Here is a 23,500-nt window from a genome sequence, read left to right on the forward strand (position 1 = left end):
GCCCACTGCAGAGAAGGTGCCCAATAAATATTTGCTAAATAAGTGAATAAGTAAATGTTAAAAACAAATGCTAATACAGTAAAGTGAGGCATAAAGTGATAAACACATAGCATGGGTGGAATTGAAGAGTATGAACTGTATTACGAGGTCCTTTTTGTTTCTACCTCATTAATTACAGCTAAAAATCTGTTGCAAGTAGTTGCAAATTTGAGCTGTACATTGATCTCACAATTGATATTCCACTATGAACGTCATCATAATGCATGAGGTAAAATTTGCGTGTCATAGTATCCAAACTATGAGATAATTACTATAAATAGCAAATATATGGAGAGGAAAATATATAGACTGAATCATATCTGTATCTCCCCAGTCCTTTTCCTCCAAAATAATGGTTTAGGAATGCTCAGAAGGTTTCAAGGTTATGAATGCTATCATCTATGTACTCTGAATTGAGTTAAAAATAGTGTAAAAATAGAAAAAAATAGTAATTGAGGTCCGGATCAACTTCCTTCAGATAGCTAAGGAAAAGCACTTTTTAAAATCACACCTTTATTGAGATATAATTCACATACCATAAAGCTCACACTTTTTAAATGTACAATTCTTTAGTATATTCACAGAGTTAGTCATCCATCACTGCTATCACATTCCAGAACATTTCATCACGCCAAAAAGGAACTCCATACCCATTAGCAGTCATTCCACCTTCCTTCCCCTCCCCTCCAGGCCCCTGACAACTACGAATCTACTTTCTGTGTCTATGGATTTGCTGCTCCTGGACATTTCACATAAATGGAACCAAAAAATACGTGACTTTTTGTGTCTGGCTTCTCTCGCTTAGCATCATATTTTTAAGGTTCATCCATGTTGCAATATGTACCAGTCTTGTTTCTTTTTATTGCCAAGGTGATATACCACATTTTGTCTATCTATTCATCAGTTTATGGATATTTTGGATTGTTTCCACATTTTGGCTACTATGAATAATGCTGCTATGAACATTCATGTACAAGTTTTTGTGTAGACATATGTTTCCATTTCTCTCGAGCACAAATGCTGACTCATATAGTAACTTTATGTGTTACTTCTGAAGAACTTCCAAACTGTCGAATTGACCTCACCATTTTAAATTTCCATCAGCAATGCAGGAGGGTTCCCATATGAGGGGCCCAGTTTTTCCACACCCTCATCAACACTTGCTATTGTCTTTTTTATTGTAGCCATACTAGCAGTATACCCCCTTTTTTGGGGGGGTGGGGGTTTAATTTATATCTCCCTAATGACTAATGACATCGAACATCTTTCAATGTACTTATTAGTCATTTGCATTCATGTATCTTCTGTGGGGGAAGGTCTATTTGAATGTCTGTTTTGCCTATTTTTTAATTGGGTGGGTTTTTTTGTTGTTGTTATTGAGTGCAATGGTTCTTTATGTAATCTGGATACAAGTCCCTTATCAGATGTATGATCTGCAAATATTTTCTTCCATTCTATGGGGTGTCTTTTCACATTCTTGATGGTTTCCTTTGAAGCACAAAAATTTTTAATTTTGATGAAGTCCAATTTAACTTTTCTTATTTTTGTCTTTTGTAATTTCAGTGCCATAACTAAGAAACCATTGTCTAATCAAATGCCATGAACTCTTATCTTACGTTTTCTTCTAAGGATTTTATAGTTTTGCTCCTACATTTAGGTCTATGCCCTATGTTGAGGTTTGCACATGGTATGAGGTAGCAGATTAGCTTCATTCTTTTGCATGTGGATATCCAGTTGTACCACAACATTTGTTGAAAAGATTATTCTTTCACATGAATGGCCTTAGCACCTATATTTGTCAGGATTCTCCAAAGAAATAGAATCAATATGATCCCCAAAAAGAGATCTATTTTAAGGAATTAGCTCATGTGATTGTGGGGGCTGGCATGTCTGAAATCCTTAGGGCAGGGCAACAAGTGGAAATTTAGGCATGAGTTGATTTTGCAGTATGGAGTCTGAAATTTGCAGAGGAAGCCAATATGTGTTTCTGTGTTGCCATCTGTCTTAAGCCAGGTCCGAATTGCTTCTTCCTTTGGAAACCTGTCTTTGCTATGAAGGCCTTCCATTGGTTAGATGAGACCTACCCACAGTATGGAGGGTAATCTACTTTACTTAGAGTCAACAGACTATACATGTTAATCACATCTACAAACGCCTTCACGGAAACGTCTAGACTAGTGTTTGACCAAACAACTGGGCACCATAGCCAAGCCACGTTGAAAAATAAAATTAACCATCATAGCACCCTTGTCAAAAATCAACTGACCACAAATATAAGGTTTATTTCTGAATTCCCCATTCAACTTCACTGATCTTTATAAAGGTCTATCCTTAGGCCAGCATCACAGTGTAGCTTTAAAGTAAGCTTTAAAATCAAGGTGTGGGGGCGCCTGGGTGGCTCAGTTGGTTGAGCGCCGACTTCGGCTCAGGTCATGATCTCACGGTCCGTGGGTTCGAGCCCCGCGTCGGGCTCTGTGCTGACAGCTCAGAGCCTGCAGCCTGCTTCCGATTCTGTGTCTCCCCCTCTCTGACCCTCCCCCGTTCATGCTCTGTCTCTCTCTGTCTCAAAAATAAATAAATGTTAAAAAAAAAATTAAAATCAAGGTGTGAATCTTTCAATTTTTGCTGGGTTTGAAATTATTTTGGCTATTGGTAGTCTCTTGCAATTCATATCCATTTTAGGATCAGCTTTTTCTGAAGAAAAAAGTGGTTAAAATGTTAATAGGTATTGCTTAAATCTGTAGATCAATCTGGGGAGTATTGCCATCTTAATTTTAAGTCTTCCAATCCATGCACGTAAAATGTCTTTCCATTTATTTAGATCTTTCTAAATTTCTTTAGCCATGTTTTATAATTTTCGGTGTAGAAGTCTTATATGTTTGTTAAATTTGTTCTATTTTATTTTTTTGATGTCATCATAAATGAGATTTTCTTAATTTCATTTTTTGATTGTTCATGGCTAGCGTATAAGTGCATGATGTTTGTGTATTGGCCTTATATCCTGTAACCTTGCGGAATGCATTTATTTTTCTAACAACATTTTTGTGGATTCATCAGGATTTTCTCTATACAAGTTCATGCCATCTGTGACTCTCCAGTACAATATTGAATAGAAATGGTGAGAATGGGCATTCTTGTCTTGTTCTTGATCTCAGGAAGAAGGCATTCAGTTTTCCCCCAGTAAGTATGATATTAGCTGTGGGTTTTTCATAAGTGGCAATCAATTTGTTCAGTTTGTTGAGTGTTTTTATCATGAAAGGGTGTTGGATTTTGTCAAAGGCTTATTCTGCATCAATTGAGATAATTATGTGGTCTTTATACTTTATTCCGTTAATATGGTGTATCACATTGATCGATTTTCTTATGTTATACCAACTTTGCATTCCTAGGAAAAGTCCCACCTAGTCATGATATATAATCCTTTTTACATGTTGCTGAATTCAGTTTGCTAGGATTCTGTTGATAATTTTTGCATCCATATTTATATTGGTAGGCATTTTCCTTGTGATATCTTTGGTTTTGGTATCAAGTTAAAACTGGCCTCATAGAGTGAGTGTTCACTCTGCTTCTATTTTTTGGAAGAGCTTAGAAAGGACAGGTGTTAATTCTTCTTTAAATGTTTGGTAGAATTCACCAGTAAGGCCATATCTTTTCTTAGAATTTTGTGGGAAATTTTTTTATTACTAATTCAATCCCTTTCATTGCTATATATAGGCCTATCCAGATTTTCTATTTTCTTTTTGGATTCAATTCAGCAGTTGTGACTTTCTAGGATTTTCTGTTGAATCCAGGTTATCTAATTTGTTAGCATACAATTGTTCAGTTTTTCCTTTTAATTCTTCTTATTCCTGAAAGTTTGGTAGTGATGGTCTGTCTTTTATTTTTAATTTTAGTAATTTGAGTCTTCTTTTTTTCTGGGTCTAGCCAGAGATTTGTCAATTTTGTTGATCTTTTCAAAGAAACAACTTTTTCCCCCCTCTGTTGATTTTTTAATTCTCAATTTCACTTATTTCCTTTCTTGTTTTTATTGTCTCTTCTGCTTGCTTTGGGTTTAGTTTGCTCTTCCTCTAGTTTCTAAGAAACTAGGCGAGACTATTGATTTGAGCTCTCTTCTTTTTTACCAAAGATGTTTACAACTCTAAAGTTTCCCAAGAGCACTGCTTTCATTGCATCCCATAAGTTTTGGTCTCTTGTGTTTCTGTTTTCATTCGTCTCAGAGTGTTTCCTAATTTTTCTTGTGATTTCTTCTTCAACCCATTTGTTATTTAGAAGGATGCGGCTAATTCCCACTTATTTGTGAATTTCTCAAATTTCCTTTTGTTCTTGATTTCTCATTTCATTTTGCTGAGGACAGAGAAGATATTTTATATGATTTGAGTCTTTTTAAACCTATTGAGACTTGTTCTATGGCCCAACATGTGATCTCTTCTGGAGAATGTTCCCTGTGCGCTTGAGAAAAATGTGTATTCTGCTGTTGTTGGATGGAGTGTCCTATGGATGTCTGTTAGGTTTAGATGGTGTATAGTGTTCTTCACATCTTCTATTTGTTGTTTGTCTTCTGCCTAGTGGTTCTATTCATTATTAAGAGCGCAGATAGAACTCTTCAACTATTTTGTTGAACTTTTCCCTTCAATTCTGTCAAGTTTTGCTTCATGTATTTTGGGGCTCTGTTGATGGATACATGCGTTTATGATTTTTGTGTCTACCTGATTGACCCTTTTATCCTAATAAAATATCCTTCTTCGTCTCTGATAATTTTATTTTAAAATCTATTTTGTCTGATAGCAGTATAGCCATTTTGGCTCTCTTTTGGATGGCATATCTTTTTCCATCCTTTCATTTTCAACCTATTTGTGTTCTAAGGAAAAAAATACACTTAACACTAAATTCTTCTGCTAAGTGTATTTTTATTTCAGGTGTTAAAAGGCAGCAAATGATGGTTTTTAAAATCCATTCACATTTAAATGAAAATAATCAACATTAAAAAAATAAAAGATATTCTTCCTTCCTCCAGCTCTTCAACAGTTCTTGACTTAACTTATAAGGATTTATTCTAGGGGATCAAATCTTGAGACTTCCTTACCTTCTAAAGGCTCACAAATGTGTTCAATGTCAAACCAGCAGGGAAAGGACATTCCTAAGCAAGAAACACTGCTCAGGAAGTACTGCACCATGTCTCCAGGTCCCTGAGAATCAAGTCAGAAAACTGGGAGCAACAGAAAGCACTATAAGGTAACTGATCCTCACTTTGTGACAAGTCATTTCCTGAATATAAATGAACAAACTACGTAGCACACTTGTGTGTAACTAGTTGGTTATTTTGCTCCCAAGCAAAGCAGTGTTCAATAGAAATATCATGTGAACCACAAATGCCAGTCATATTTGTAAATTTTTTAAATGTTTATTTGAGAGAGAGAGCACACATGCAAGTGGAGGAGGGGCAGAGAGAGGGAGAGACAAAATCCCAAACAGGCTCCACACCGTCAGCACAGAGCCTGAGTAGGGCTCAAACTCACGAACCCTGAGATCGTGACCTGAGCCGAAATCAAGACTTAGACACATAACCGACTGAGCCAGTCAGATGCCCGCCCCCATATATGTAATTTTAAGGTTTCTAGCAACCATATTTTAAAAAGTAAAAACAGGAAAATTAATATAATTAATAATTATCATTTATTAATAAGTATAATTAACATATTTTATTTAACCCAATATGTTGTCATTTCTACATGTGACCAATATAAAATTGTTACTCTTCATTTTCTTCCAAGGCTCTGAAGTTTAGTTTGTACCTTACACTTAAAGCACACCTAATTTCAAACTAGCCACATTTCAAGTGACTGATAGCCACAATGGCTAGTGGCTACCACTCGGACAGAGAACTGTAGCATTTAAAAGTGAAAATGACCTTAAAATGCTCTATGATGATCATGACCTGAGCCGAAGTCAGATGCTTAACCGACTGAGCCACCTGAGCGCCCCGTAAATTTTTTTTCCTTAACATTATACATTGCTATAACATGACTGCTTATATAATAGGAGTATAAAAATGTAATAACCTAACAAGTAGGTGTGCAATCCAAACTAACAAATCTCGGAGGTTTTGATCTGCATCAATAAGTACAGCTAACTTTATTAAGCATTTACTCTGTGCCAGCACTATGCCAGGTATTTTGATGCATGGTGGAAGGTACTACTGTTATTTCCATTTCACAGAAGAGGAAACTGGGGCTGAGAAAGGTTAAATAACTTGGGCAAGATCACAGCATGTAAGTTGTGAAGTCATAATTTGAAGTCTCGTTCTGGCTGGCTCTTGGAGCCTCTGCTCCTAAGCCTCCAAACTCTATACGTCCTTCAAATGTATCCAACCACCAGCTGACATTCAGTGAATTTCATATATAAAACTATGAGAGAGAGGGCAAAAGAAACTAACCGAATCCAAATTTCCCCTGCCTGTGTTCAATTCCACAGTTTGCTGACTAGTGTGTTTAGTGCCCTTTGGGAATACAAGGTTTCACTTGCCCCTGGCCTGCATGCTCTGACTGTAACAGACTGCTTCAGACAGGGGCTTAAAAATCTTGATAAAAGGCAGCTGGAGAAATGGAAACAGCTTAGCATTTTCTTTTCAGCAGACAACTTTCCTCAACAGGTCTCATCTTTTCTGCTGGCTCTTACCTAAGCAACAAAGAGCATCGATATTAGAAAGCATTAGAAATTTTATTTATCAGCCAAATGCTTGTTAACCATCCTTAATCCATCAACATACCATTTTACTCTGCATAATTGGGAGGGAGACTAATAGAAAATATACAAATACACTTTATTACACACACAAACGCGATGCATACATCTATATCGCATGTAGCTTTAAAAGTAGTCACCTGAGGCCTATTTCTTATTTAACCCTAGAATCCATCTAACCAATAATAGCTGATAACTATTGAGTGCTACGGTATCTGCAGACCCCATGCTATGTGCATTTACAAATATTATCCTACTTTCTACAACACCCCTATGAAGAAGTATTATTCCCCTTTTACAGATGAGGAAACAAAGACAACTTGTTATGTCATACCATGTTAACTATTAATACAAACACCTGTAAATAATACCATCTGCTTATATCTGTGTAGTTATAGATTATAATACTTTCACTTCTATTATTTAAACTGCCCCTCAAAATAGGTTGTGCTATAGAGAGCACCTGTGCTTACCACTACCAGGACAGGTAGTGGAAGTTATGTTGGGAGTCCTGGGGCAACTTTTAAAAATTTACAGATTGTTCACTCGGGAGAATCTTATTTACATTCAGAACCCAATAAACCAGAAATGACAGACAAGACCAAATTCTACCCCAGCTGAAAGAAGCTTTCGCAGGGGTTTTATAAGCCTAACTTCTCCAGCCACTCCCATCAACACAAAACCTATAAAATCAAGAGCAGTACCCAAGGAAGATTCTGCTGCTCTCTTGTTAAGGAGTCTGGCCTCCTGTATTATTATAAAGAGGGCATGGCCAGGCTGTGCAGTACCTTCTGACAAACATCAAGAATCCTAAATTGCCTAGATTTCAAGTCTCAGTTGAGAGAAACTTCCAGCCTTCCATTTTCCCAACCTCACCCTTTTACACAAAGGGTTATAAATGCTCTGAGCAAATATGCCTCCAGAACTTAATGGAGGCAGGGTCAGGTCTAATAAGCTGAAGTGAAAGGCATCAGGAGCTGGCTGTTCACAGTTGACTCGCCCAAAGCAATGGCGGCTAATTGGGAGTGAGCAAGACTTCGTTCTACCCCTCCATTTCATTTCCAATTATAATTTAATGTCAGAACTTTTCTGATTAATAATAGCATACTTTAACAGCCATTATTATTCCATGTTATAATGAGAGATTGAGGCTTAAAGACATTAAGTGCTCACTCAAGTTCACATTAGTAAGACACTAAAGACCCACATCCACTCAAGTTCAAGGTTCTTTACCTTCTACCATCTGATCTCCTTGGGAAATAAACCTATATTCTTATGGACTGCCATGATACAATATCTGAGCTATTTTCCCAGGGGGAGATTATGTTCACAAAACAAATAGGACTCTCTCCATGAGAAATAGGTTTCGAAGTGCAATACATTCCCTGAAGGCTGAGCATTACAAACTCTCTAAACTGGCAGGCCTGCTGTTGAAAATGCAGTCCCCACTTAGGAGGTTTCCTGGACACAAGAACTGGTCTCCGTTGTCAGAATGGCTGATATCCACCCCAAGTTTACAGGAATTTCTCCCATTTGGGGATCTCTTCTTTCATTGCCCGTAAAAATCTCCTTCCTTCTTACTTAGAATATTAAAATAAAGCTGGGCTGACATTTCATATTGTAGCAGTTGATGTCACAACTAACACTGACTTGTTTTATTTGTAGTCTGAATAAGTATGTGCTTTGCCTCACCAAAAAATCAAGCTCTCTCGGGCACCTGGGAAGCTCAGTTGGTTGAGCATCCAACTCTTGTTTTCCGCTCTGGTCATGATCTCACGGTTGGTGGGATAGAGCTCGGCTCTGCACTAACAGTGCGGAGCCTGCTTGGGATTCTCTCTCCCTCTGTCTCTTTGCCCCTTCTCGGCTCTTACACACACACACACAAACACATTCTCTCTCTCTCTCTCTGCCCCTCTCCTCTGATAGCTCTCATACTTAATCTCTCTAAAAAAATAAATAATTTTAAAAATTAAAACAAGCTCCCTATCTTGACACATACGTTGTAATTTCTATTATTTAGTAATTATTAAACAAATGTATGTAATCTACAGAGTCATTACCAATAAAACACATACCACAGCAAGTGTTATAAAGTAACTGGAGATCAGGACTTACCCTAAGCAAGCCTCCAGGCAATTCATCTTATTTCACTGGTAACATAGTCATAAAATAGGCTGGATAAGTAATTCCCCAAATCTTAATAACCTTGGGTGAGGAAAAAGCCTCCCAGAATCCAGACATGACCACTGCTGACATACATACATACAAAACAAGCAAAAACAAAAACCTGTCCCAAATTAATGTACGTGATGTTCTATCTTTAAAGAAATAATGTGTCATAAGAACAACAAATTGTCACATCTAAGGAGCATCAATTCTTCAAAGATAGGTCTGCAGACCTCTTGTAGAGAACTCTTATCACTATCACAGCTAAAACTTTCTAAGGGAGTTTTTTTCTCCACGAATCAGAATCCTTTAAAAGATCTTAGCTGGCAATCACAATTGCATAGCGATCCCGGGGCCTCAGCGCAGAGATTCTGGACGCAGTGGCTGGGATTCTAATATACAGCCAAGGTTTAAAATCATTCCCTTTAAAGCAAATGTTTTAAGTAGACTTCCAGAGAACACAACTTCCGAGTAGTCAACAGGAAATTAAATTCCCTTCGGGCTGCCAGAAGTGTGGTCCATCTCACCCAACGTGGAATCTCCTCCCTACCAGTGTCCTTTTGAAGCAAAGATGATGAATTATTTTCTCCACTGTCACCCTTAGCCCAAACCATTGGACACAGTAGGGGCTCAACAGAAGTGCCCTTTGATTTGAACACTGCCCTCTCCCATTTGGCAGCTCCAGGAGCGAAGAAAGATTGGGTGTATTGTCTATGCAATTGAAATCAGGTCTCTGGGTCCCGCAGTACCGGCAGGAATCATTTAAGCATTTAGATGAGCCCTACAAACCAGGATTCCGTTAGGGAGGGGTGATCTGTCTTAGCTTCTCCCAATCATTGAAAGAACGGGACCCCAAAACAAGGAATTCAAGGGAAAAGTCTGGGATCCTGGGTGGGGAGGGGATGGAGGCCTGTGTGCTACGTGTACAACTCAGGACGACCCTGGGCTGGGGAGGGCAGAGGAGGGCAGGGGAGGGAGGCCTGGCGGGAGAGCCCAGGGCTGAGTAACACCTCTCCCGGACAAGCCGAAGGTGTGAGTCACTGGTGAGCGCGGCTGGAGCAAGGGGTGGCCTGAGTCACAGCCCTGGGGGAGGTCGGAGGGTCTGACAGATAGAGAAGTCTGTAAACCCGGGGGTGGAATTGAGTGGGAAGTGGGTTTCAAAGGAGCTCCTCCCTGGGGGGTGGGGGTTTACGGTCCTAGAGACTGCGGGGGCTGGAGTTGGGGGAAGCTCCGCGGGCCGCAGGGAGAGGGTGGCGGGCGGCAGCCGAGGAAGCCGGCCAGCCCGCGGCGCCGAAATCTCCCGCGCTCTGGAGCTGGCCCCACCTCCCCAGCCGAACCTCACGCCCCTCCGCGCGGCGCGGTGCGGCGCGGCCCGCCAGCCAGCCCCTCCCTCCCGCCACCCTCCCGACGTCACCCCAGGCCCCAGCTGGCCGGCAGAGTCCCCGCCCCACATCGCCCGCGACCAGCCGGGCAGCCCGCCGCGAGTCGCCAGTGACGGCACTGCAGGGTGCGTGGCCAATCGGCGCGGCCCCGGAGGAGGCGGCCTCCGCCCCGCCTCCCGCGCCCAGAGCCAATGAGACGCCGGAGCTGGGGGCCGCGACTGGGTGAGGGGTCACGAGTCCCCGCCCCATCCTCCCCTTTCCCCTTTGCCCCGCCCTTTCCCGCCCGCCACCCGCCCCCCCCACCAGCCCCGCGCCGCGGCTGGTGCAGGTCCCCGCGCTGGGCCCGCCCCCACCCCTCCCGCCGGCCCGCCAGCGCGCCTCACGGCTCCTGTCTCCCCTCCCTCCTTCTCTCTCACACGCCTAGCGCAATGGCGGCGGCCGCGGCGGAGCAGCAACAGTTCTACCTGCTCCTGGGAAACCTGCTCAGCCCCGACAATGTGGTCCGGAAACAGGCAGAGGTAACCGAGCTCGTCGCCCCTGACTCCGTGCCCCGGCCGGCGCGCCGGCCTGCCCCCGACGCCGCCCCTCCGGGCCTCGGTCGCTCAGCCGCGGCCGCGCAGGCCGGGGCCGGGCGGCGGCCGCGTAGCCCACGTGTGAGGCGGCCCGCGGCTCCCGGCCGTGCCCCCGGGCCCTTCCGGCCCTTGTCGCCGCGGCGCCCGGAGCCAGTTACCTCCCCGCCACCCCTCGCACACACGTGCGGCCACTCCTGACACGCTGCCCCCGCCCAGATGGGGAAGCCGGGCGGCGGGGAGGGATGTGGGGTGTGGGGCGGGCCGCGGGGCTCCCCTCGCCCCTTTCCCGCTTTCTCCCCGTGGGAGCCTTCCCCGCCTTTCCAGCCCTGGTCTCCAGCCGGCCTCGCCCTCCTGGGTCCCCAAACCCTGCCCGCTACCTGACCCTTCACCCCGGCCTCTCTCCTGTCCCCTCTTTCTTCGCTACCGTCTTTCCCTCCCTCCCCCATCCCCTCCTTTCGAAATGTGTGTCTTGCTCTCTTGCCTTTCCACTCACTCCATTTAGTCCTCTTTCTCTTGTCTAGTTTCCTGACAATCCATCGGAAGCTGGATTTCCCTCCTCCCCCTGCCCCCCGCCCCCGGCCCCCGGCCCTCGCCACAATTCTGTAAAGTTGCCTTTAGGGTTTCTTTCTAAGCCGCTTGCACCTTACTTTATTCTTCCTTTAGACACATTTTCTTTGATCTGTAGAGATTTGTGGTCTCATTACTGCGATGTCCTGGGACTTCCGTTGTTTAAGTGGGCCAGTGCCACCATATGTTTAAGTCTTTAATTTCATGAACTCCAACATGAATCAATCAGTCAATCAATCTCTCTCTCTCTCTCTCTCTTTTTTTTTTTTTTTTACCTCCTCTGACTGCTGGCCTCCAAAATGTGGAGCTGTGGATATTTTCAAGAGACAGTATTTCAGATGTATCTTCAAGTTCTTTTACCAAGTAGCAGTGAGAAACACTTGGTTTAGTAGAAGACTGATGTTAAGGCTGTCAGTGTTGAGACCACAGTACATACGTGAGACAGTGTAAGGGAAGGGCAGAAACTTTCCAGTTTCTTTTAAGTGCATTATAAGAACCTGTCTTCAAACTTGGTTATATGTGGAGTTCTCTGCCACCATGTGATCGAAGATTTTTAGAAGATTCAGCAAAAGATGTTCAACCAGATGTTTTTAGGGAGCAAAATTCATTTTACGTGTAGCTAACAAAATTGGGGGACAAGTCCTCTTCTGTACTCCTGGGTTTTATAGATAAACTTTAGAATCACAATGTTGTTAGTACTTACTTTGAATAGATTAGGATATGCTGGTTATACTTAGTGGTTTTATAATATTTGAAGTAAATACACTGGAAGTTCAGTTCTGTATGAGAACGCGCTTTAAACAACTATTTAATGATTTTTGCTTCATGTATTATACATGTGATATGTGTTCAGGGTAAAGTTTTAAACAGTGCAAATAGTTTTTTATCCCTTTCCCCAAAGGTAACCACTTTTAAGTGTCTTGTGAGTTATCCCTGAAAATACCTTCACAAGTGTAAATGTATACATTCATTTTTACATGAATGGACCTTAATACACATACACATATAATTCATATGCTGTGAACCTGGATTTTTCACTCCATATATTTCACGTTGCCACATACAAGATTTTGTTAAAGCAGCTATGTAGTAGTCCATAATATGGATGTATTATTTATTCAACCAACCCACCTATGAAAGGACATTAAGGTTTCTAGTGTCCTTTTAAAAATAAGAGTACATGCTAAAAATAAGAGTACATGCATACTTATCTTTTCAGACTTTTCCAGGTTTACTTGAAATACTTAAAAGTAGTATTTGTCCTTGGAAGTAAAGTGCATTTATTAGTTGCATCAATTTGCACTCCCGTATTAGTGGGATGTGATGATGCCTATGAAAACATTTTAATGCATTCTGCTAACTCTGGGGGTAATTTTTCACCAAAATAAGTTCCTAATCCCAAACCATAATAGAAATTGCCATGTGTTACAAAGCAGAACAGCATTGTAATTAGTAAGCTAGTTTAATTCTCCCTCTTCCCTCCAGTTGCTTAAGTCTCTATTGTCAAGCCTAGTGGGGAATCTCTCTTCTATTGAACTAAATACCAGTGTCTGGTTCAGCTTGAATTCCGATTGGTGCCTGTTGTAAATCTTTTATCACTTGCATCACTTTGGGGATAATTAGCAGCATTCAGCACATTTTCTCATAAAGAACAATTGGAAAGTATAGTTGACCCTTGAACAACACAGAGGTTAGGGACACCAGCTCCCACCCCCCTAACACTCCCAAAATTTAACTACTGATAGCCTCCTGTTGACTGGAAGCCTTACCAATAACATAAAGAGCCAGTTTACACATGTTTTGTATGTGTGTTATATACAGTATTTTTACAACAAAGAAAGAGGAAAAAAACGTTATTAAGGAAATCATAAGGTGAAAAGATACATTCCAGTACTGTACTGTATTTATCACCCTCAGAAAGAAATCCACATATAAGTAGACCTGCACAGTTCAAACCCATGTTCAAGGTTCAGCTGTACTGTCAGTCTTTTTATTCCTAGTGAAAACATTCAGGTAGTACATTTTTACTTTCTTTGTATATCCCAGGAATGTATTAATGTGTGAAGTAAGTCTTATAAAACAGAATATTCTTAATTTGACACCAAAAAAGGTAAATGTTAGAGGGGAAGTTTCCTGATGTCACATAACACAAAGTTTGACTGTAAATAGAGCTTAAGAAAGCAAAATATTAGTTGGAAAAGTAAATAGCTGTGCATAATGATATTTTAATGCCCCTTTTTTGCCTTATGAAATGAGCTGTTTATAAGTAATGAAGCCAAATTAAATTGAGTTATTACAGTCTGATATGGCAAATATAGAAATTTTTTTAACTAAAAATTGGCAAAAGCTCAGTAAGTATTTTTGTAATTTACTCAGTCAAAATAAAAATACTTAGTTGACACAAATACTGAACTGTTGACTAAGGTAACTTACATTCAAACATGAAATGAAGTACAGTAAAGGACTCGTTGTAATATATTGTTGAAATCATTGAAAGTCTTGAAAAGTTTTAAAAGGTTTTAAAATTTCCATTATATAAACTATCTGGTAGGCTTTATGTTATATTTCTGTTAAATCTTGAAGAATTTTTCTCTTTAACTTTACAAAAAATGTTTCTGATGCTTGAAGAAATGATTTAAATGCTTCTAAGTCTAAAAATACAATGATTAACATGAATAAGCAATTTGAATGAATAGTTGACAGGTAGTACAAAGTTGAATGTCCATGGCATTCATGACTGGACATTTTTATGTGACACAAGCTTAAGTATTTTATTAAACATATGCTTGGATTTTATATTCTTAGTTTTTCCATTGACTTTGTTCTTCATTGATTGTAGTATAGAACTACATCAATGAGATTTGAATTGGAGGAGGGTAATGTATTGAAAAATATACCTGATTTTTGAGGAACCAGGTTGTTTATTTACTAGGTAAAAATTGTACCAGGTAAAACTTGCCCCCTCTTTTCATATGCAAGGTTGGCTCACCATAAATATTTATGGAATGAGTGAAATGAGTATTTATTAGCGTTTCTCCTTTGTATGGACAGAAAAGGGGGAGGTGAAATACTTTGCATTGTGTGAATGTGCATGGTGAAATCAAATGGAGTTGAAATTGTGTTTGCCAGGAAACTGGCAACATTCATTGAACCTGCCTGGCCTAGGGCTAGGAATATTCTTCGAAAGATTGTTTATATATTCTTTATATAGATATTCTTTACATTTGCTGCACTCTGATGTGCTAAGTGCTGGAATACAAGGAGATACCAGCCCTGTCTTGGTGGCACTCCGTCTGTTTAGGGTTTTAAGGTTGTGCTCTTTTTGCCAAACTATTATCCTTGACCAATGTTATAGTGTAAATGTAATACTATATCTGGATTGCTACAGTGGAACATAACAAATGGGAGAACCCTCTCTCAGGAGTCAGATGTCACTCATACCAAACTCTCTCTCCATTGACTTCTAATTCTAATTCCTTATGGAATAGAGTTCAGTATTGGACTTAATATTTCTAAGTCTCTACTAGAATTAGCACAGTATAACTGTCACACTAATAGTCCCAGCTGGGCATGGTTTTCCGAGAGTGATATCCTAATAAAGAATTTTTTTCTGAAACTTGATTTAGACCACTGGAAATTTAACTGTTTAACATTTATGGCAGATACAGTGCATCAGGAGCTAGGCTAGATACAAAAATAAAAAGGCATTTTTATTATATACTGAGAGACTGTGTTTAAATGGAAAGGCTACACCGGTCGTTCAGTTGCATTCATAAAGATTAAGTGAGAAACCTCAAGGTACATTTCCATTTTTGCAATCATCTTATGAATATCTCTACATAAATTATCTCATTTCTGTATACATAAATTCAGACCATCTTCTCTCCTCAGCTGTGAATGCTTGTCACAGTTTTCGGCATTGTTGTATTCCTCTGTGCTTACGCGCTTGAGAGGAACTTGAGTTTATCAGAGGATTTTGAATTCTCCTCTTCCCCCCAGATGTGTTCTTTCATTGAGATATGTTTGAGAAGTTTGAAAACTGTGCAGCACTGCATAAACAGAACTGACTGGTTGGTGGAGTCAGGCCCCAGGAGCAAAACCCAGAAAGAACATTCGGTGCTGGGGAGATTTTGAATACGGTTGGCCTCAGGAAACCAGAGTTCTCTCCAGCATTTATTGTATTTGACCTTGGGCCGGTCATTTAACTTCTGAGCCTTTATTTCAGTATCTGTCAATATCTCAGGGATGCCACAGAGCGCTTAATAGAAGTTATGAGGTAGATGTGCATTTGGGGAAACCCTGTTTTCCCACCCTTTTCCTTGTCACTTCTGTCCAGAGGAACTAGGTAGGTTATAGGGGTAGTGGCTATTAGAGAGTAGACAAGTGAAGAGTTGTCTTTGGGAGAACAATTCTATACTTCAAATAATGATTTTTTTCCACAGTAAAAGACTACTATTACAGAATTCTTTATTTTATTTTATTTTATTTTATTTTATTTTATTTTATTTTATTTTATTATTTTTTTAATGTTTGTTTTTGAGAGAGAGAGAGACGGAGCGTGTTCTAATGTTTATTTTTGAGAGAGGGAGACACAGAATCCAAAGCAGGCTCCAGGCTCTGAGCTGTCAGCACACAGCCTGATGTGGGGCTCGAACTCATGGACCGCGAGATTATGACCTGAGCCAAAGTCGGACGCTTAACCGACAGAGCCACCCAGACGCCCCTGTTATAGAATTCTTAGAATACATGCACATGAATCTATACTTCTCTTTAGCTTTTGTAGACAATATATACTTAGATCTTATATTTTGATCTACTCTGACAATCTGTCTTTTAATTGGTGTCAACTTTTTATTGTTAACCAATTTGCTCATTTTACATTATTCATGGAGAAGGGAAGCAGTGCCCCGAGTCACAAAACTAGATTTCTAGAATATTAAAACAGTATTAAAGAAATTATGTTAAAATCTCCTGGCCAAATTTCTCCTGGCCATATTCATTTATTTGTGTATATAATATGGTTTTAGTATAATCCCTCTCTCGAAAGAAGAATTTGAATACTTTCTTCCCTTTCTTGGATTTACTTCATCTGAGGTATGTTTCTGGTAGTTTGTAAGTAGTGGTAACATAAACCAATTTTACGTCATCTGATCTAGAAAATGTTGACAAGATAAGTAGTTTTCCATGATGTAAAGGGATACTGGGTAAGCACTTGCTTTACAGCATGGTGGCTCAGGTCACATTTAAGAATTTTTTGGCCCTCATAGGCCTTGAGTTTTGTTATTCACAGAAGCAAAAGTTGGGAAAATATGCACTTACATTAGAAAAATCTAAGAGCTAAATGTAGAAAGGAGCTTGAAAGTCACTCCCTGGACATCCTCTCTTTCCTTACCAGGAGAAAATTTTAACACCAGACCTAGATTACATGACTTCGTATGCACAGACCTTTCCCAGTCTTATTTCATTTTTTTTCACTGGTGTGCTCGTGAAGTTTTTGAACATCTTCTAACCTCTAATGTTTTTCTTTTCCCTGAAGGAAACCTACGAGAATATCCCAGGCCAGTCAAAGATCACATTCCTCTTACAAGCCATCAGAAATACAACAGCTGCTGAGGAGGTACTATTTTAATATTTGAGGATATGACATTCTTACAAAACAAAATACAAAGTTGGGTATTAGATGGTGGTCCATGTGGGTAATGAGAACTGGTGATTACTGCATAGATGGTACCAGAACTTTGAACTTATATTTGCGAAAAGCTACTTTGCAGTTACATTTTTTTTAAGTATTCTATTAAATAATTTCTCTTTTCCATGTCAGATGATGTGTTCAGGATATTTGAGTTAATAGTTTTTATTTTACATAAAAATTTATTAAATTTAAGTGATTTCTGTGGTTATAAAAAATATTTCTTCCTTGAAACCATCCTAAAGGAGGAAATTTAATTCATTCGTTGTTTTAATATGTTGCCAGATGTTTCTGAAGAAATATGTTTTGCCTGTCTTTAAAATTCTTATGCTTATTATAATCATCCCTAGGTGGTGAATAAGATGTGTTAAAGATGTTTAGGAACACAGAGACACTTTGTTGAATCCTTTATAAACTGGTTTTTAGCAAATGACCTGATGACTGTACCAAATTCAAATGTGTTTTTCTTACTGGTTTTATATGCATAAGCAGCTGATTTTTTTTTCTTGCCCAAAGTAATATCCTTACATATATTGAACGTTAAGTGAATATTTTATTTATTTCAGAAAAGGTGTCAAAATATCCAAGTCTAGAAAACTAATCCCACCTATGAAACATGGAATTTAGAATGTGTAAAGTTAGGGGTGTTCTAGCTGGCTTGTTGATAGAGCATGCGACTCCTGATCTCAGGATCATGAGTTTGAACCCCACATTGGGAATAGAGGTTACTTTCAAAAAATAAAAAAGTGACAATTTGTAAAGTGAGACTTTTGCTAATATTAAAACATGATGGAAACAAAGCCACACTAAATTTCTACATACTGTTACACGTGATTTCTTGTAGTCAGTCGGTTTAAATTGGCAATTTAATGTTCTGTGGTATTACTTAAAAACAGTATGAAAGTACCCCAGTTTGTTTTTTTTTTAATTTTTCTTTTCAATGTTTATTTATTTTTGAAGGAAAGAGACAGAGTGTGAGTGGGGGAGGGGCAGAGAGAGGGAGACACAGAATCTGAAACGGGCTCCAGGCTCTGAACTGTCAGTGCAGAGCCTGACCTGGGGCTCGAACTCACAAACTGTGAGATTGTGACCTGAGCTGAAGTCGGTCGCTTAATCAGCTGAGCCACCTGGGTGCCCCAAAAGTGCCCCAGTTTTTAAAAACAGATGACTGGGGCGCCTGGGTGGCTCAGTCGGACTTGGGCTCGGGTCATGATCTCACGGTTCATGAGTTTGAGCCCTGCGTCAGGCTCTGTGCTGACAGCTCAGAGCCTGGAGCCTGTTTCGGATTCTGTGTCTCCCTCTGTCTCTCTGACCCTCCCCCGTTCATGCTCTGTCTCTGTCTCAAAAGTAAATATACGTTAAAGTAAATAAATAAATAAATAAATAATTAAAATAGATGACAAAAGGTGCTTCTTCGCCTTTGTAATATATCCTTTAATTCCAAATGAATGTTAAAATATGAAGAATAAACATAAAGTAACAAATCTCTAGAAACAATTGGCTATTTTAATTCTTGAAAATTGAATCAAGTTAATTGTAAAACACATTTTAAAGCCAAGAGTAAATAATACTAAAACTGTCGAATTTTACTTTTAAAAACCTACATTGAACCTGTTTTAAATCTTGAATTAGATGATGATTATGAACTAGCCTCAGTGTCTTCATTATGGCTTCATTGTTTTCAGTGTGAGAACTGCACAAATTTTAGGCACTTTTACAGGGATTTTAACCATTTTGAACCCTTTCTAGAGCATTGAAATTTCTTTAAAAGTTTGCTGTTTGCCAAAATTGAAATAAGATTCAGGGCCACCTGGGTGGCTCAGTCCTTTAAGCATCCAACTTGGGCTCAGGTCATAATCTCACAGTTTGTGGGTTCAAGAGCCTGCTTCAGATTCTGTGTCTCCCTCTCTGTCTCTGCCCCTCCCTTGCTCACTCTCTGTCTCTGTCTCTCTCTCTCAAAAATAAACAAACATTAAAAAAAATTTTTTTAAGTAAAAAAAGATTCAGTGAAAAATAACTTCAGGAAAAAATTGGCACATTTTATTTGTATAGCTTAACTTTTTTTTGTTGGTCATAGTCCCAAAGTAATTATAGTGATAATGAGTAGCCCATGAAAAATTGGGTTTAATAGTTTTAATGGCTTATTTATTTAGTATGATAAAATTTTAGAATGATTTTTTTTCTTGACTCATTATAATCTAAAGGAATATCATACAAAAAACGCCAAACTTAAATATAGTCTACAGATTTTTAATTGGGATAAGAATGTACACATTGATATTGATTAGCACTTGTAGGCATTAGGAACTTGTAATGTTTGTCTGCTTGAATGAAGCATAAAGATAAATGGATTTGATAGCATGTTATCAAAGGTTAATGAAAGGGCTGTGATACAGTGAGATAAGGCCAGGCTAGGAGTAAGATTAGGTGTACTGGAATGAGAAGTAGGACAAGAGCATTCTAGAGTTTGCAGTTTGTATTAATACTTATTTTTCTTCAAAAAATCTATTGAAAATACCAATTAAAGATAAGTTTACCATTGCTAAGATATATTTTTTATTTGTGATCTGATGTGTTCAGGGCTTTTCCTTACTTATTAACAAAAAGAGCTTTTGGGTAGCATATCAGTACAGTAGACTAATGTGATTAGAGAGAGTTTTATGTATTTTATCTTTTTTAAAAAGAATCTAGCAAAGTGCTTTAGAAATGAATTGTAACATATACCCATGGTGGAGTGAATGTAGTTTGTTAAAAATTGTTTCTCTTGAAAGATACCAAGTTCTTAACCATGCTCTCCATTTATAGGCTAGACAAATGGCTGCCGTTCTCCTAAGACGTCTTTTGTCCTCTGCATTTGATGAAGTCTATCCAACTCTTCCTTCTGATGTTCAGACTGCCATCAAGAGTGAGCTACTGATGATTATTCAAATGGAAACCCAGTCTAGCATGAGGAAAAAAATCTGTGATATTGCTGCAGAACTGGCCAGGAATTTAATAGGTGTGTATGCAAATACATTCATTATTACGTTTTGGAAGAAAATGAGTATATTCTTCCCTTTTTTTTTTTTTTTTTTCTAAAGTGGAGTCTTTTTAAAATTTTTTTAAAAATGTTTATGTATTTTTTTTTGAGAGAGTTGGGGAGGAGCAGAGAGAGAAGGAGACAGAATCCCAAGCAGGTTCCACTCTGCCAGCGTAGGGCCTGAACCCACAAACTGTGAGATTATGACCTAAGCTGAAATCAAGAATCAGACACTTAACTGACTGAGCCACCTAGGCGCCCCTGGTGGAGTCTTTTTAAAGGAAGATTTATAAGTACCTGAGTACCATTTATTCTGTTCAAAATGAGAGTGATTATGGATTCTGCATTTAGAGCCAAAAATCCGATGTTTTGAAGTGCAGTCATAATACTTACCTGTTGGTTTTCAGAGCATCTGTGTGGAGAAATAATTTTGTAGTTTGCTTGAAAATTAATCAGTTTTATTCCCCCTAATCTATTAATTTTTGAAAGCACAGTCTAACTTATAACCCGTTTTGTAGATTAAACTTGCCAACAGAAGTAAAAATCAGTGGACTCCAGGAGATTGGGTGTTATATCTGTATGATAATAAATTTTGCAATAGGCTATTCTACCACTATACTGTATACCTTCTAAAATACCCCAAAATATTTTTAAATGATGAAATAAAAAGAAAATCTCTAAGAATGCACTTTGCCAATAGTCAAACCTTTTTTGGTCACACTAAAAACATTAATAATGTAATTGAATATGCTTTGTTTTTTTTGGGAGGTTCATAGATGTGATTGTAAACTTCATTTAGGCAGCATTTTTAAAGGTTGAAAAGGATACCTCACTAAGATAAGATTTTTTAATCTCCACTACCAGGAATGTAGAAATTCTTGTTCAAGTCAGCTTACAGATATCAACTAATTCCTTAAAACAGGAAATGTGTTGGGGCGCCTGGGCAGCTCAGTCGGTTAAGCGTCTGACTTCGGTTCAGGTCATAATCTTACAGTTCATGAGTTCAAGCCCTGCATCAGGCTGTCTGCTGTCAATACAGAGCCTGATTTGGATCCTCTATCTCCCTCTCTCTGCGCCTCCCCTGCTTGCTCTCCCTCTCTCTCTGTCAAAAAAGTAAATATTTTTAAAAAGTAGGAAATGTGCTAAATTTTTTATTTTAAATAAGTTCAAACCCCACTGAAACTCTTAATTTTGAATTTTTTAAAAATATTTATTTATTTTGAGAGAGAAAGAACGTGACCTGGGAGAGAGAGAGAGAAAGAAGGAGAGAGAAAATCCCAAGCAGGCTCCACATTGTCAGGCAGAGCCCAACATTGGGCTTGATCTTACCAACTGTGAGATCATGACCTGAGCTGAAATCAAGAGTTGGGACACTTAACCCACTGAGCCACCAGGTGCCCCTTAATTTTGAAAAAAAGAAAGAAAAGGCTGGTGAACCCCCATTGTTTTCTGGGTCTTCTGTGACCAAACTTTATAAATGACATCATTTCTAATTCAGAATCACTTAATAATGGAAATGTTTCAAAGTGCTGTCCACAATGATTTTTTTTAAACCATGATTTCATTCCCTTCCACCCATAAGCATGATCTTTATGTTAAAAGGACTGATTTAAGGGTGTTTCTTTTAATGCCAGCTCTTTAGAAAATAACCACTGCCAGTATCTGTGCTTATGCAACACAGATGCACAGTTGCTGTTTACAAGATTAGAATGCCATGTTCATGGTTAAAGGACCTAATTTTATTAGGACGTTTTAAAAATGTGACATTTTCTACTACTAACATACTTTGAGGCTTGTGAAATGAAAGGATTCACCCTTCATTCTTTGAAGTTTTGACTTACATACTTTATGCCTGGATTTCTTTACTTTTAGATGAGGACGGCAACAACCAGTGGCCCGAAGGTTTGAAGTTCCTTTTTGATTCAGTCAGCTCTCAAAATATGGGACTGCGGGAAGCTGCCCTTCACATTTTCTGGTATATACATTGATCTTATTTTCCTGAAAAACTTAAGTGTCATGAATGTACAAAGCACATTTTAATGGATGTTTTAGTCTGACTTTTTAGACTTAAATAATGCCTTTAGATGAGCTATTTGTGTTGGAAATAAATTGAAAAAACACAAAGCTTTTAATTTCATATTATATTCCTTTTTGTGCACAGAGGTTGTCTGCAATTTATTTTCTATTCTTTGGCTTTTATGATTCCAAACAAGATGGTTTCTTTTCCCTTTTTTGGAGATCGACACAGTATTAAATATATCTTTTAGAAAGCTACTTTAATAATGAAATCTTGAAGAAGAAAGAAAAGGCTGGTGAACCCCCATTGTTTTCTGGGTCTTCTATGACCAAACTTCATAAAAATACATTATTTTAATAAAATCCTATATATTTACAAGCAAATGGTCTCAGTTTAGAATTAAATTGCACTAAGAAAACTTTGTCTGGTGTTGTCATACAGTTCTACATTAAAAATATAGTTGGATTTATAACGTTTCAAGATTATATACTTGTTAAGAAATGAGATACACCTTGAATATCAGAAGCGGATAAGGGTAGACATTATACCATCTTCTACTTAATTTGTCAAATGGATCCCATTTGTATCGGTAACCCGGAGTAGAGAATTAATTGCAAGTATTGAATATACTTGTTAGCTACATTTAAAGTAGAGCAGAATCGGGACTCCCTGGGTCACTGACTGAGCCCAGGCACAGATTGTCAGGTAGCTCTGTGACTGCAGCTACCGTCTGCAGCCTCGTGTTTGCTTTTGTCCTGCACTCCAGGTCAGCTTCCTACAGGGACAAGAGTGATAAGGATCAAGTACAGGGCTGGATGGGCTGCTGAGTAGTGTGTGCGCACCTGGGTCACCTCTGCATCCAGCATAATCCTCTCTGCTAATGTTTGTTGCCATTCGCCCAACCCCCAAAGAGGATTACTTGGAAGATGGATGGATGGTGTTCAGCCATCAGGGTTAATGCACACTTAAGTCAGGCTGATGTTTAAGGTTAGATTAGAACATGAGATGTTCTAGCTGACACCTTACTGAAATATGTCATTTTGAAAGAGTACTTTGGATCTTTTTTAGGAACTTTCCTGGAATTTTTGGGAACCAACAGCAGCACTATTTAGACGTTATCAAACGGATGTTAGTTCAGTGTATGCAAGATCAGGAACATCCATCGGTAAATAATTTCAATTCCACTAGTATTAACACCTAATTTAAGATAACATTTAACTTGTGAACGGGATTTATGTATTTGGAGATTATCTTTAGTTTTAATACTGCAAAATAGAAGTACTGGTTTTACTGATGAAAAATTTCATC

At 38.9% G+C, this 23,500-nt stretch overlaps 1 protein-coding gene across 2 annotated transcripts in view; it reads left to right on the forward strand.

The window, feature by feature from the left end:
• The window catches only part of IPO5 (importin 5), a 56,631-nt gene that overhangs the window by 4,503 nt on the left and 28,628 nt on the right, over window positions 1–23,500 (forward strand). Inside the window, exons 3-8 of one of the 2 annotated variants that reach the window (XM_027065122.2) lie at window positions 5,161–5,271; window positions 10,753–10,846; window positions 17,004–17,084; window positions 19,962–20,154; window positions 22,048–22,150; window positions 23,261–23,357. In XM_027065122.2, coding sequence (XP_026920923.1) covers window positions 10,757–10,846; window positions 17,004–17,084; window positions 19,962–20,154; window positions 22,048–22,150; window positions 23,261–23,357 — 564 coding nt within the window. In that variant the 5' untranslated portion in view covers window positions 5,161–5,271; window positions 10,753–10,756. Of the gene's footprint in view, window positions 1–5,160; window positions 5,272–10,682; window positions 10,847–17,003; window positions 17,085–19,961; window positions 20,155–22,047; window positions 22,151–23,260; window positions 23,358–23,500 lie in introns of those variants that run through there. The other variant, XM_053217277.1, reaches the window with a different exon arrangement.

Source organism: Acinonyx jubatus, chromosome A1 (genome assembly GCF_027475565.1).
Source record: "Acinonyx jubatus isolate Ajub_Pintada_27869175 chromosome A1, VMU_Ajub_asm_v1.0, whole genome shotgun sequence".
In the NCBI taxonomy this organism is placed as follows: Eukaryota; Metazoa; Chordata; class Mammalia; order Carnivora; family Felidae; genus Acinonyx; species Acinonyx jubatus.